General features: G+C 44.2%; 1 protein-coding gene across 10 annotated transcripts in view; it reads left to right on the top strand.

Moving 5' to 3' along the window:
* Nucleotides 1-16,339, top strand: part of LOC147103064 (adhesion G protein-coupled receptor B2-like) — a 1,231,153-nt gene that overhangs the window by 466,221 nt on the left and 748,593 nt on the right. For 9 of the 10 annotated variants that reach the window (XR_015072890.1, XM_085962346.1, XM_085962348.1 and 6 more), the window contains one exon: nt 12,910-13,074. The exons of the other annotated variant lie outside the window; for it this stretch is intronic. Coding sequence is in view for 8 of the 9 variants with exons in the window: in XM_085962346.1 (XP_085818472.1) it covers nt 12,910-13,074 (165 nt within the window). In the remaining variant the exon portion in view is untranslated. The remainder of the gene's footprint in view (nt 1-12,909; nt 13,075-16,339) is intronic. 10 annotated transcript variants of the gene reach the window in all.

Here is a 16,339-nt window from a genome sequence, read left to right as displayed (position 1 = left end):
TAATTTTGTGTTCAGTCATCTTTCAAAGGGGAGATAACTGGAGAGAATAATATCAATATGACATATATCCTCCTTATATGTCCAGCAAAATGGCTTGCTCAGAATAATCCTCTTGTAAAAAGCTGCTCTATAGAGGATATAATATATTACATGATAATTTTATTGATTTTTTTTTGAATAGATGGATGGTGAGTGATGAACAGATTTTTAATATCCTAGTGAAATTTACTAGTTAGCAATTTAAAGCCTTGGATTACATTATGTGAATATTCAATCCACAAATAAGATTATAATAATTACAGACTGATTTAATTAAAGTGTTGTTATGTTGTGAATGTATTTGTAATGGCAGAAACCATGTCTACGTTATTAAAACAGTTTCTTATATTAACTTAAAATCAAAACCACTAATTAAAAATACATTTTGTATCATTTATGTATATTCTCTGTGTCTGTGATTTCAGTCATTACATTGTAAATAATTATATTTGTTAATTGAAAAATATGAAAGCAGCATTTATTTCTGAGTGTCTCCATGATAAATGGGCTGCCCTTGGGGAATTGAAGGGTTATTTTAATAAATGTTTCCCAAGTTTAGCAATTGGATTATAGTTTTGAACTGCCTCTTCTGAAGGTATCTGTTATTTTATGTTTCATATGGTCTACAATTTGTACAGCTTCACCTGAAAACTAATGAAGTGCAGACATGTCCCATTTGTGAAACTCCCACTATGATGTTACTAGTCGTAAAGCTCAGCTGTGCCACTCTGGCAGTTTACTCTTCTCCATAGTTTCTGCTGTGCTACTGGGCCATTTCATTTCAGTGAGATTAGCAAAAGCAAATATACAATCTCACCTGATTGGCTGGGGAGCAGTATTGTAACAGACTCACCCACTGATGCACTCATGGGTTTAAACAGATAACATTTATTACTGAATAAAGTAGTACTTAAGCACCTCCTAATTAAAAAAAGAAACCTAAAGATAGAGTAAGAAACTTGCTGGATAGACGTGGGGTGAAAATCCAGGCTAAAGGCATACTGACAAGTAAGCAAAATGCCAAATGCTCTTATTAATATGCTCTTTAAATTAAATTTAGTGGATGTGTGGGGTGCTGTGGTGTTGCTGACAGTTAGGAGTGCTAATGCTCAGTGCCACAGTAGCCAAAGGCTACAACATCTCTCAGCAAGAAGCAGGAAACTCAGAGGGAAAATCACACCTGCATGGTTCCTGCACACCTTAGTGGCTGACTACACTGGGCATTGGTAGTGGCCTGTAAGGAACCATTGCACTTGACCACAGAGGAATCAGAAGAGGTAGACAAAGAACAGGATAAGTACAGTGTAGGAGGGTGGGGCCTTTAGACTTCTGTGCACTCCGATTGCTCCATCACAATTATATATCATATGATGATTGGTAGGAGGCTATAACAAAGTTATTGGATGGAATTTTCATGCTGCTGTGCATGCAGGATTGGAGGCGGCTTGAAAGTAAAATTCGCAATAAATGGGAGCGGGTCGGGAATGTGCCATCACCCTGCCACCTTGCACCTTTAACTCGGAAGCGTTTGCAAGCGCGGCACGGACCCAAGGCAGAAGCGGGTGACCTAATTTACCTCATTAATACCTTGTTGCCCGACCCTTAACAGTGCTTTTAAGCAGACCTTTTGAATTTCATTTTATGACCACAGGAATCACGCAGCTCGGGAATCACGTCTGTCAAACTCAGCCGGAAGTTCAGTGGCCATTGATCGAGGTCATTACTGCAGAGCATGGAAAGCAGAATATATACTGCCACATGACACCTGCTTATTTGCCTAAGGGAAAGGCTGTTGATAAGTGCATTTTGAGCACAGATTTAGGTGTCCACAGTTTGCAAGTCTTTTCTGCAACTTCGGAAGCCACTCTCACCTCATAGCTACTTACTATCACACCATTGACAGATTGGTCCTCTGTTCTCAACTTGACCTGCCATCTATTACATCAGCATGGCTGCCATTTATACTGTCTCACCCTGGTCCTTAGAATTGGATCAGGATGAGTCCCAACACCAATAGCAGCAGGCACACCAGCAGCAGCAGGCACACCAGCAGCAGCAACAGCACCAACAATCTTCTCCTCAATGACATGATGCTCCACAGGACAGAAGGCATCAGCGCAGGGTTGCACCACACCAGAGGCGATACCCCCCAACACAGGATATACAGGCAGAGGATGAGCTTCCTCAACATGACTGAACAGCAGTGCCAAAGGAGGCTCAGGCTATCGCACCAGGTCATCGCAGACATTTGCAACTTACTGGAACCAGTCCTGCAACCCAAAGGACCTGGTGGACATGCCTTACCAGAGGCTGTCAAAGTCACCAGCACCCGTAACTTCTTCACTTCCAGGGATCTGCAGCAGACATTTGCAGCATCTCGCAGTCGGCCACCCACAGATGCATCACAAAGGTCACCAATGCCATGTTTGACAAGTCAGCCAATTATATCAACTTTGCCACTGATGAAGCCAGTGTTACTGAGCGGGAGCTGGGCTTTGCCACTCTGGCTGGCTTCCCATGGGTACAGGGCATTATTGACTGCACACATGTGGCCATCAGGGCACCGCATCTTCACCCAGGAGTGTTTGTCAACCGCAAGGGCTTCCACCCCCTCAATGTGCACGTCTGCAACCATAAAAAGATCATCATGCATGTGTGCGCCAAATTCCCTGGCAGCTGTCATGACTCTTTTGTCCTGCGCCAGTCCACCCTCTGGTTGCTTGGAGACAAGGGATATCCACTGAAGATGTGGCTCATGACACTCTTGAGGAGGCCACGTATTAAGGCCAAGGAGAGACATAATGAAAGCCATATTTCCACCAGATGTGTCATAGAGCAGACAATAGGCAAGCTGAAAATGTGCTTCAGATGCCTTGACAGATCTGGAGGAGGCCCTCAGTATGCACCAGCCAGCGCATCCAGAATCATGGTCGTCTGCTGCGCGCTACACAACATAGCACAGCAACGAAGATTAGCGCTGCATGAGGAGCAAGGCGCACAGCACACAGCCTCTTCAGAGGAGGAGGAGGAGGAGCTGGAGGTACCTGAGGTCCAGATGCCAGCAGCACCCGAGCACATTGCTGCCTGGGAGGCCAGGGATGGCTTCATCATGGCCAGATTTACTTAACTTCCTGCATTAAACCCATATGGCCGCCACATGCTGTGCCAGGCTTCCAACACCATAAAGCATCCCTACAATGACCAAGCCATTCCTTTCACACTGATCCCATTGCTAGAGGTAACGTTATGTCTGACCATTCACTCCAACTCACTAAGCTACTTCCAAAGTAGCAGACAAAAATGGGCATGACTGGGAAAGTGGTGAAAATAGATAGTTTAATATGTGACATAACAGTAACGGAACCTTAACAAAAACACTTCTTTAAACACTCATGTGCTTACCCTGGAGCATCTACTTCTGTGTCATTTTTCGTTTACGTGTGCTTCTACGAGATGCAACCTGTGTGGCTTCAGCAGAGGTAGAAGCAGCCTGCTCACTTTCCTGCTGCGACTGCGTAGACACTTTTGGCGGATGTCCTCTGGGTTTTGGTGCCTGTGATGGCCCCTCCAAAGTCTGCTCCTCCTGCGACTGTGCAGGGGCAGACTCGGCAATCGCGATCCAAGGAGGCATCTGGGGCTCTGACTGAGGGGGAGGCAAGGGGGGAGAAGGGGGAGCGCTTTGAGAGGAACCCCCAGTTCCATGTCCCCTCTCACCATCAACCCTCTCATGGGCCTCCCACACTTCCCTGCTAGCAAGGAGCTAGACAGAACCTTGCTACAGAGCAGTGGGGCCATGAGGACCCAAGTCGATGTTGACATCCCTCCTAGAGAGGAGGTCTATGAGCCTGAGGCATCTTTTTCCATAGATAGCATGTGCTCATGTGAGTGGCACATTAGCTGCTCCATGCAGGTGGTCATCCTTTCCATGTAAGAGCCTATCATCACCATCGCCTGCGACACAGTGGTTTTCAAGTTGGAGATGGACTCCTCCATTCTCTGCACGTTTGCAGACACCACGGTTGTAAAACCTGTCAGAGCCTCCTGCACTTCTTCCTGCACATCCAGGAGGCTGGAGGCTTCATCTTCCTCTTCCGCCTGGACAGTGGGGAGCGCTCTTGATGGACCTGTGGGAGAGTAAAGAGATGATTTAGAAATGTTATATCAAGAATGGGTAATGATACCATTATGCACATGACGAACATTCACTGGCTGCTGACATCAGTCCCCATATGAGTGACTGCTGTATGCCATGTGGCTGTATGAGATATATTTCTGTCACCAGGCTGCTGAGAGATCCCCCTCTCTCTGTCTCCCACCGCCAGCTGCTCTGCAACTCCTGAGACCTCCAGGGCAACCTCCTCTGCTGCTGTCAATGTGTTGAAGGATGGAGGGCCACCTCCGGTTCTCTCCCTCTCCCTCTTATTGTGGGCTCTCTTCTCCTGCAAGGAGGGAAAGAAGAGATGTTTGAGTGACAGCGATGGCAAGAGTGTAAGGAGTGTGTGAGTTACATCTTTATAGGGTGTGTCTATGATGGAGTGTGGTGCCAATGCCAAAGTGCCAATGCAAAGTGGCCTCCTTGTACGTTGTTAGTTGGTATAATTGCATTAGGATGAGGGTGAGTGTGAGGGTGGATTAGTCAGATGGGCATGTAAGTATGTAGATAGAGAGGGATGGGTGGATGTGAAAGGTATATTGGTGTGAGTAATGATGTGCAGGAGTAGGCTTGGGAAGGCAGAGTGATGGGGATGTGTGACAGGCACAGCAGGATGAAGTTTAGTGTGGCTTTGCACTCACCTTTCCTGATCTCATGAGATAATTGAAGCGTTTCCAGCATTCCACCCAGGTCCTCCTCACCACATCCCTGCTGTTGACCTCGTCTGCAATTTGCAGCCAGGCGCTTTCGGTCTCCTGGGGATGTCTCTTCCACCCATCAGCAAGGAAGAGAACCTCCCTGCGTGCTCTGACTCCCTCCATAAGAAAATGTAAGGAGTCATCTGAGAAGCTGGGTGCAGCCCTCTGTCTTTGTGAAGCCATCGATGCAAGACTCAGCAATAACCAGATGGTGATATGTACTGCCTGCACACTCCTAGATGAACCTTCAAATGCAATGTGGTCAAGGCTGCTTTAAATATCCCCGCTGGAAATGAGTTATCGATGATGTCATCAGACCCGCACCATTTCATAGGGCCGGGTAACATGCAGGCCTGTATTAATAGGCACCATTAACAGAAAGTCGCTTTGAGAAGCAGAATGAAAAGAAGTACCGGGTTCCGAGCCACTACACCGCCCGCCCGCACCTGACCCGTCCTGGGAATGAAAACTCCGGCCATTATTCTTCATTCAGACATCCTTCACACACTATAGGAATGTAGCCAAGTTTGATTGGTTCTGGGGAACCACATGTTAAGCTTTCCTGAGTTTCTTTTTGTTATGCCATGCTTGGTAGGCTCACACATAGCCTCTTACTCCCACTTTATTGATCCAAATGGAAGCTCTGACCAAAGAGAAAACCGGGCGCAGTGTAATAGGAGTTGCCTGCTCGCTGTCTCCTGGTTTGCACTTTCACTGAAGAACAATTTCACTCGAGTAGCTCCACATGTACTGATATTTACCCAACTATTTGGTCAGCGCTCCCATTTGGAACCAGGTTTTGTATCTTCCAGGAATTGGCTTTATAGCTATCCGAGAGCAATCCCAGCTGGATGCTACCCAGAAAATTTTAATTTGGGGGTACATTTCTGCATAGTACAAGACAGGCTGTAGATTTTCAACTTACTACCCGGGCTTAAAGCTGACATTGTGGATTGGGCTCCGTCATAGAAACTGTCTGATTGAAATCGACCCAGGGTGTTCTTGCTCTTAGAACATGTTGTTCACAGTGCTCAGGGAACTCATATCTCCATGCAGGAGAGATCATGTATCACAGCACAGGTTTATTTTTCAGTGCTCAGGCTGATAGCAGCAGCCATCTTTATCGTCCCCAATGCTTAGTTGTTCATGAAAACATCCAATAAAATCCATCAGATGGAAGTCTACCTGCCGACATCCCATCGCTCATCTGGTGGAGATAGAGAAAGGATCAGGTAAGGATCTCCTCTGATGGGCTTAGAAAAGTAATGTTTTACAGAGAGTTCTTCTATAGATACATCTTCCGCAAGAGACAATAATGATTGATACCTTCCTCCCAGTTTGGTGGTGGTGGGGGGTGGTTGGTGGGAGGAACTCCTTCAAGAGAAATGGGCACAGGGCATGTGGAAAAGGAAACAATCCAATGGTCCATCATCCTGTTCTGTTAGAACTAATGTACCAATGCTTTCAGCCACTAGTCTAAGGTAGTGCACATTTGGACAGATAACACAGTAGTGATTGTCATGAATCTTATCATGACTCATGAAGTAACACTGGACGGCCAGCTGGTGGCGCCGTCCAAGGAGTATAAATAATCGGGCGTGGGCCCTGCTTGCTCAGGATGTTTCTGTAACCAGGAACTAGTGATGTAACTAGAATCTCATGGTTTTGAAACAGTTGATTAAAGCCTTGTTTTATACTCAAACCAAGTGCTCAGTAGTCTCTTTACATCAGTGATCTGTAAAGCCAGCAAGCAAATGGAATTCATTCTCCTGTTCTCTGCTAGGGTGCAGTACAGTTGGCACATTAGTATCTAGGTCATGGGATGTTTCTCTTATTTCTGCATTTAGCTAGTGTAGACAACATTTTAGTGGATGCTCTCAGTTGCAATACTATTCGTTTGCATAAATGGAAGATCTTCATGGAGCTAATCATGATCGCCCAGAGATAGACCTTTTTTCATCTCTGGCCAACCTTGTTTCTGTTCCAAAATAGGAGTATGCCTATTTGGAAGCTGGATGGTCTCTCCCTTTTCTGCATATGGAAGATACTGTATGATTCTTCTGATCTCGGTGCTACAGAAAGCGACTTCAAAAGAGGTCAAAGCCATTCCAATGATCCCTCACTGGCTGCAACAGCTGTGGTGTCTGGATGCACTGGTTATATTCAAGCTCAGCATTGTTTATGCTCTTCCAGCTGGCAGATCAGATTTTACACCTGGAACCAAAACATTACTCATTGATAGTATGGCTGTTGAATATCAATGACTGTGATGGCAAGGTCTCCCATTAGCAGTAGTCGATACTAGTTCCAATATAGGATTAACTCTCTAATAGGGTTCACAATGTGAAATAGAAAGAGTTGTTGAATAGTGTGCTACCAGGTCAGATAGCCCTCCAGTATATGAATTATGTCATATTTTAGACTTTCTACAACATTTCTTTGAACTAGGATTAAAGCAGTTACATTATAGAAACATAGAAACATAGAAGATAGGAGCAGGAGTAGGCCATTCGGCCCCTCGAGCCTGCTCCACCATTGAATAAAATCATGGCTGATCATCCAAATTCAGTACCCTGTTCCTGCCTTCTCTCCATATCCCTTGATCCCTTTAGCCTTAAGAAATATATCCAACTCCTTCTTGAATATATTTAATGAATTGGCCTCTACTGCCTTCTTTGGCAGAGAATTCCACAGGTTCACCACTCTCTGGGTGAAGAAATTCCTCCTCATCTCTGTGCTAAATGGCTTACCCCTTATCCTTAGACTGTGACCCCTAGTTCTGGACTCCCCGACCATCGGGAACATCCTTCCAGCATCTAGTCTGTCTAGTCCTGCTAGAATTTTATAAGTTTCGATGAGATCCCCTCTCATTCTTCTAAACTCCAGCGAGCAGAAGCCCAATCGACCCAATCTCTCCTCATACGTCATTCCTGCCATCCCAGGTATCAGCCTGGTGAATCTTCGCTGCACTCCTTCCATGGCAAGAACATCCTTCCTCAGATAAGGTGACCAAAACTGCACACAATACTCAAGATGTGGTCTCACCAAGGCCCTGTACAACTGCAGCAAGACATCCTTGTTCCTGTACTCAAACCCTCTCGCTACGAAGGCCAACATACCATTTGCCTTCTTAACCGCCTGCTGCACCTGCATGCTTACTTTCAGCGACTGGTGCATAAGGACACCCAGGTTTTGTTGCACTTCCCCTTCTCCCAATCTATTGCCATTCAGATAATAATCTGCCTTCCTGTTTTTGACACCAAAGTGGATAACCTCGCATTTATCCACATTATATTGCATCTGCCATGCTTCTGCCCAATCACCCAACCTGTCCAAATCATACTGGAGTTTCTCGGCATCCTCCTCACAGCACACACGCCCACCCAGCTTTGTGTCGTCTGCAAACTTGGAGATATTACATCTAGTTCCCTCATCCAGATCATTAATATATATTGTGAATAGCTAGGGTCCAAGGACCAATCCCTGCGGTACCCCACTAGTCACTGCCTGCCACTCGGAAAAAGATCCGTTTATTCCAACTCTTTGATTTCTGTCTGCCAACCAGTTCTCTATCCAAGTCAATACCTTGCCCCCAATCCCATGTGCCTTAATTTTACACATAGAGGTTCCCGCTATCATGGAATTTAAAGAACCCTTGAGGTCATCTCCAGGAGGGGGGCATTCTTCATGTAGGCTATCCTGAAGATAGACCTTCCTTGGTTCCAACTTGAGACCTCAATGTTGTTGCTTGAAAGCTAATGAACCTGTTTTTTGAGCCTCCAAACACACGATTTAAAGTTTCTCACACAACAGCATTATTAGCATTAGTTTTGACTTGTAGTGTTAGTAAGCTGCAGGCCTTAATTATAGACTGATCCTATAGAGATATATAAGATTGTTACAAATGTAGAAAAAGTTTACTTGAAATATTACTTTAAATTAAACTGCAGATGTAGAACTGAGGACATGGGTTCAAACTAGTAAAAGCTAATTTTAGGACTGATAGCAGGAGATTCTTCTTCACATAAAGAATAATTACTATTTGGAGTATACTTTGGACAAAGCAATAGAGGCAAAAATCCTCAAATACTTTAAGAAACAATTGAATGCTACATTGTACGGATGGGAAGGGAGCGTTAGCATCTCTCTGTATGGAAGAGCCAAGATGGGCCGAATGGCCTTCCTCACCCATAATTACCTTGTGATCAGATCAGCCTTATGTAATTTGGTAGAGATAGAATAGTTCTTAGGATTCATCATGGCTTTCTCCCTGTGCATCTTTTCCAGTTTGATTAAATCAGGAAATTGATATTCCCTCATTGTATCCATAGTCATGTTGATCAGAAGTAAACTATAAGTTCCACTGTGTTCATGCTCATAGAGCGGAGAGCAAAATGGTTGGTGGATGCATTCTTTACTGCTACCATCCAGCTGGAAAGAGACCCAGAGACATTCCACTCATTCTCCAGCCATTTTCTGAGCATCTCTTAGATCTCGGATGCTGATGTTTGCAAAGCTACATGAAATATTGCTCCAATTGCTTAATTTGGCAGCTGCATAGAACAATGTTTTTGACTGATTTGTCTTGACAGTAGTGGTTCAAGCTCCTCAGCACCTCTCTCCTACTGGATTATGGGTCCTACATTGTGTGAAGGATCAATCCCCTAATGAAGAAGAAAGATACTTTACGCACCTTGTAAGGTTGATTCTTCCTGACTATCTGCTCAGGTCCCGTTGGATTTCATAGAAAATGTTTTATAGAAATTTACAGCACAGAAGGAGGCCATTCAGCCCATCGTGTCTGTGATTTGTTTTCGGTTTGCTTAGGGATTTTATTGCGAAGTAAGTTTCAAGTCAAAATTAACTGGTGCTCTCACACAGGTCCTGTGGCTTTATATAATATGGGAGACTTCACCCATCATGACATCCCACCACAAATTAATTAGCACACACAGTATTTGATTTCCAAGAATGAATCAAGCTTGGGTGAGTTCTTAAAGTGTATGAAAGCTGCCTATCTTTTAAAAAATGAAGAAGACCCCACAAGATAGTATATCTTTTTCAAAGTGTATTAATGGGTTATCACACAACCTTCAGCTCCCTACCTAACAGCTCTGTGGGAGTACCTTCATCACATGGACTGCAGCGGTTCAAGAAGACGGCTCACTACCATCTTCTCAAGGACAACTAGGGATGGGGAATAAATACTGGCCTTGCCAGCGATGCCCACATCCCATAAGCGAATAAAAAGAAGTATATCACTAATCCCATAATTTCTTAAGTAACATTACTAATTAGATGTCAGTACCTTCAAATGGTTTGTGGATACAGCTTAAAGTAGCTGTGTAATTTGCCAAAACAAAAAACTTGCAAGACTAAAATATCCAGAATTTAAACTTGGGTGCACTGCATGGTATTTTTCAGAATGTGTTGGGGGAGTAAATTAACAAAAACTAAACAGTGGGGTAAACTTCAATAGGTCTTAGCATCTGGTGTAGCATGCAATATTCCCCAGTGGCTGTTGTGCCATAGCTTGGTTGCAGGCTGTTCCTGAATAAGGGTGAGTAAATCGACTTTTGTTCAGATGTTACTTACCGTGTATTTCCCTAAGGTAAGCAGGGCACTTTCCATTGCACACATTCAAGATTGTGTAAAGCTCAAATTCAGCATGAAATTTAAGTCTCATGAACCTCTGCTCTTGAAAAAGTATTCTTTTTTTTCCTCTTATTTTGCTTGTGTGTCTCTACTGCCTATTTCACTTTTCAAATTTTCTATCTCTCTTTTGCATCTTCACATACAGTTTGACGCAATTTCAATTGTTTCTCTTTCTAAGATCTCCCTCTCAGACTTGGACTATACTCTTTGAATCTGTGACCTGTATGACCAACATCTTACAACCTTACCACCATCCCAGCTTGCCATGTTGAAGATGTGCTCTGTTATTGTGATATAATCTTTTCCAAAGTCTAAAAGCAATACAGGTGCCAATGACTGAGCTTGAGCATGTGCACACATATTCTTTAAGATTTTTTTAAATGTTTGAGCTATGAAGTTTTTGTATGAATTTCCAATAATTCATCCTGTCTTTTCGCCACTCAAGACATTGAACAAACTAAAAACTCCTGTAATACGTAGCATAATCTCCCCTTCACACATCAGACTGAGTACAAACCCCTAGCCCAGGAATACAAATAAGGTGTCTGATGATTTTCTTTTGTAACAGAAATTGAAATGCATTTGCAATCCAAACCCTAACCCTAAATGCAGCACAAATATAAGTTAACACAGTGAAAAGAATAATAAAATCAGGACTAAGGTGGTATATAGTCTCACAAGAACTTTCCTGGTTACTTTAGGGAAGGAGCAACTAGTTAGGATTTTGTCAAAACATCGCTTGATCCCAGCAGCTCACAAATCTAGGGCTAGAAATTCAGTAGGCTTTGCGCCCAGTTTTCGCCCAAAGAGGGCTTTTGCGCCACTTGCTGAGCTATCGCCGATATTCAGCGCTGCGGTAATGGCGGCGTTAGCCAGTAGCGCTGCGCCGCCACCAATGACGTCATTGGTGTGCGCAGTGCCCCGCTACCGCCCCGCTACCGGCCCGACCGCCATATTTAGTTGCGGCCGCCTCTTCCGCAGCGGCCGCAAACAGCGATCAGAAAACGGGGCCATCCTGTAGCCTTAGTGGGGCGCTTTAAAGTGGAGGTGCGGCCGGCCGCTTTTTCGGCGGCCGCCTGCCCGCACCTCCTTCCCCGGCCTCCTCCGCCACCCCCCCCCCCGCGGCATTGCCGGCTGCTTTCCGCGACCATTTGCCGGCACTATCCAGCGGCGATCTCCCCGTTGCAGGCACCTCCCCCTTAAGAGAAGGAGGAGGCCTGCAGTACCGCAGCCTGCCGCTCCGCAGCGGGTGGCGCAGCGGCGCCTAGAGCACTGAAATTCAGTTTCAGCGCCCCAAGCGGGGGCGGGCACACCCTGGAATAGCGCCCGGTTCCGACTTGGGGCGCAAAAACTGAATATCTGACGGGCGCAACTGGCTCCGCGCTCAGCGCTAACTTTTGGGCGCACGCCAGCTGGCGGGCCCAAAGTGAATTTCTAGGCCATAATCTTTACATATCCAGAACCTGCCTTTTTAAACCTTTTGGCTAATTTTTCCCTTTCCTCAGATTTTCCCAGACCACCAACTGTGTTCCACCTGGGGATAGGGGGAAGCACTGTTTGAAGCTCTTGCGATTGTTGCTCTGTAACTTAACCACCAGGACATGTGCCACAGCAGTTCCTTGGGAGGGGCAATGGCACTGTTGTCTGCTTCATCCCTCCCTGTGGGGAAACACCTGGCCTCCCCTTGCTGCGCCTCCAATTAATGGCACAACTAAGATCTTGGGCATTTGGTGTTGGAACACGTGCAAACATTATATAGTGTAGTAATAACAGCAGCGTCTATTTCACCCTGATAATTTATGATGGATGATTAAAAGCTCACTAAAATCATTACTACAACTTTAAATACCTTATCATCTTTTCAGTTTTGTCTCAGAGGTGTTAAATTGTTTTGGGAACTTAGATTGAAGGTAATTACAGCTTCAAAAGGAATCATGGATTTATTCTGGTACTCTTTAAATATGATTGAGCAGAGTAAATCCAGTAATCCTGTGCTCCCACCAGCGAACTGTGCTTGAAAGGAGTGTGGGCTGGAGGACTAGCGCTCTCTTTGATCATGACTCCCCACTGAGCACTGAAATTACCCCATATTTAAATTTTAGGTGAGATAGTTCATGCCAAAATTTCATTAAGAAGTTTTGAAATTTAACTTGATAATGTTTTAGGACAACATTTTACAAAAAAATTGACTTTCCTCAGACATGCCAACAATTGTCAATTTCATTAAGAAAACATCACGAAAGAGGCATGTTTATTGTATTTTATACTGCAGTAGGTCTGTCATCTTCAGGGTGAAAGAGTTGTATTTGTTATTTTAGCATTCTGTGGTGACAGATCTCTCCTGTGATTTACACTGTGTTGTAGTACATGGTCTGTGGGAGGAATGGTCGCCATGGAGTTTGTGCTCAGTTACCTGTGGGAGAGGATCGAGAACCAGATCTCGGATGTGCGTTGCTCCACAACATGGAGGGAAAGCGTGTCAGGGCCCAGAGCTCCAAACCAAACTCTGCAACATTGCACTCTGCCCTGGTTGGTATAAACACTTATTTTAATTGTACATATCACTTTAGAATGTTTTTTGTGGCAGGAACATTTCTTGCTGTGCTTCTAGGGGTGAGGGTGACGGCACTGAGAAACTAAAATCAGTCTTCTTCTTTGTTGAATTATTGCAACAAGTAATCTCAGGGTGAATAAGAAGCCTTAACCTGGGACAATTTAGATTTCTTATATATTTGGACAAGTTCTGATTCAGCCATGTTTGGTTAACCTTATTCTTTCTTTTAAAAATGAGATAAAATTGAAAGCAGTTTTCTATTGTGTGAACTAACCTAACACTGTTGAACCCATTTGACAACCCTTAGAGAGTGGCAGCCCTTATACCCTCTTTCTGGGAGGGAGCTGAACCCAGGTCTGAAAAGTTCTGTGCTCATTGTTCTGATATAATATTTTCTTGATTCATTTTTAGGAGTGAATTTGCCTTTACATTTGATGAATGTTAAAATAGTTTATTTTTCATACTACATTTTCTGATTTCCTTGAATGGGGCCAAATGGTTTTAGCTCTTCCACATAGTTCATATGTTTATATTTAAAGGAAATAAACACAGAAAATGCTGGAAGTACTCAGCAGCAATATTCCCTGTAATTTTTTTGGGGGCTGCACGTCCCCTTTAACAGGCTGTGTGGCCGATTCAAACTTCCGCTCATGTGTGGTTTTTGCATTGAGAAGCCGGCTCACTGGCTGTGCAGGACCTCGAGCCAACTGCACGGCCGCACAGCTTGAAGGGATTGTTGCTCAGCAGGTCAGGCAGCATCTGTGGCGAGAGAAACAGAGTTAACGTTTCAGGTTGATGACCTATCGTTAGAACTGGAAGAAGTTAGAGATGTAACAGTTTTCAGACAAGTGCAGAGGCAGGAAACAAAGATCGTGGGGGGGGGGGGAGGAGGATGGGTGCAGGCTCAAAGACTGGTGTGGGAGAAATGGGTTTTGCTTCTTGGGACACTGGCACCAGTACTGGGACAGGAGAGAGCTGTTCCGTTGGGACGGACTTCACTTGGCCAGTGCTGGGACTAGAATCCTGGCGAATCGAATAACTAGGGCTGTAGAGAGGGCTTTAAACTAATTAGTGGGGGGGAGGTTTCAAGAGAGCGAAAAATAAAAAATGTCAGCGGAGAAGGCAATAGAGCAAAGTAGCAGTGGGGAAATTAAAAACCAGAGCGTGTCAGGAAGGGACAGAGTATATAAAGATAAAGGTAAAGTAGTAAAGGGGGTAAAAGCAGGAATAAATTGTCACAAAACATATTTAAAAGTTCTTTATCTGAATGCACGCAGCATTCGTAACAAAATAGACGAGTTGACGGTACAAATAACTACACATGGGTATGATCTGGTGGCCATTACAGAAACATGGCTGCGAGGTGACCATGACTGGGAACTAAACATCCAGGGGTATTTGACTATTAGGAAGGACAGACAGGAAGGAAAGGGAGGTGGGGTGGCTATGTTAATAAAGGATGGAATCACTGCAATAGTGAGAAATTATATTGGGTCAAAGGATCAGGATAGTGAAACAGTTTGGGTGGAGATAAGGACTAATAAGGGGAAAAAGTCACTAGTGGGCATAGTCTATAAGCCTCCTAACAGTTGCAACTCTATTGGAGTATAAATCAGGAAATAGTTGGGGCTTGTAAGGGAACAGCTATAATCATGGGAGATTTTAACTTTCATATTGACTGGACAAATCAAATTGGGTAGGGCAGCCTTGAGGAAGAGTTCATAGCGTGCATTAGGGACGGGTTCCTTGAGCAGTATGTTACTGAACCAACCAGGGGGCAGGCAATCTTAGATCTGGTCCTGTGTAATGAGACAGGATTAATAAAAAATGTCCAATAAAGGATCCCCTTGGTATGAGTGACCATAACATGGTTGAATTCCAAATTCAGTTGGAGGGTGATAGAGAGTTGGATCTCAAACCAGCGTACTGAGCTTAAATAAAGGAGACTATGAAGGTATGATAGCAGAGTTGACTAAAGTGGACTGGGAAAATGGATTACGGTGTAAGACGGTACAGGAGCAGTGGTGTACATTCAAGGAGGTATTTCACAACTTTCAAGAAAAATATATTCCACTGAGGAAAAACGGGCTTAAAAGAAAAGACAGCCATCCGTGGCTAAGTAAAGTAATAAAGGATAGTATCCGACTGAAAACAAGGGCATATAAAGTAGCCAAATCTAGTGGGAGGATAGAAGATTGGGAAGCATTTAAAAGCCAGCAAAGAATAACTAAAAGATTAATTATGAAAGGGAAGATAGATTATCAAAGTAAACTAGCAAAAAATATAAAAACAGATAGCAAGAGTTTCTACAGTTATATAAAAAGAAAAAGGGTGGCTAAAGTGAATGTTGGTCCCTTAGAGGACGAGACCGGGAAATTAGTAGTGGGGAAGATGGAGATGGCAAATACACTGAACAAATATTTTGTATCAGTCTTTACAGTAGAGGACACTAAAAATATCCCAACACTGGACAAACAGGGGGCTATGGGGGGGAGGAGCTAAACACGATTAAAATCACTAAGGAGATAGTACTCAGTAAGATAATGGGACTGAAGGTGGATAAATCCCCTGGACCTGATGGCTTACATCCTAGGGTCTTGAGAGAAGTAGCGGTAGGGATTGCGGATGCATTGGTGGTAATTTTCCAAAACTCCCTGGATTCAGGAAAGGTCCCAGCAGATTGGAAAACTGCTAATGTAACGCCCTTATTTAAAAAGGGAGGTAGACAAAAGGCTGGAAACTATAGACCAGTTAGCCTAACATCTGTGGTAGGTAAAATGTTGGAATCCATTATTAAGGAAGCAGTAACAGGACATTTGGATAAGCATAATTTAATCAGACAGAGTCAGCATGGTTTTATGAAGGGGAAATCATGCTTGACAAATTTGCTCGAATTCTTTGAGGACATAACAAACAGGGTGGATAAAGGGGAACAAGTGGATGTGGTGTATTTGGACTTCCAAAAGGCATTTGACAAGCTGCCACACAAAAGATTACTGCACAAGATAAAAAATCACGGGATTGGGGTTAATATACTGGCATGGGTGGAAGATTGGCTATCTAACAGAAAACAGAGAGTTGGGATAAATGGTTCATTCTCGGGTTGGCACTCAGTAACTAGTGGTGTTACGCAGGGGTCAGTGCTGGGACCCCAACTCTTTACAATCTATATTAACGATTTGGAGGAGGGGACCAAGCGCAACGTATCCAAGTTTGCCGACGATACAAAGATGGGAGGGA

This window comes from Somniosus microcephalus, chromosome 20 (genome assembly GCF_052327205.1).
Source record: "Somniosus microcephalus isolate GS21.2 chromosome 20, FLI_Smic_1.0, whole genome shotgun sequence".
Lineage (NCBI taxonomy): Eukaryota > Metazoa > Chordata > Chondrichthyes > Squaliformes > Somniosidae > Somniosus > Somniosus microcephalus.
This window is presented reverse-complemented; position numbering and strand designations above follow the sequence as displayed.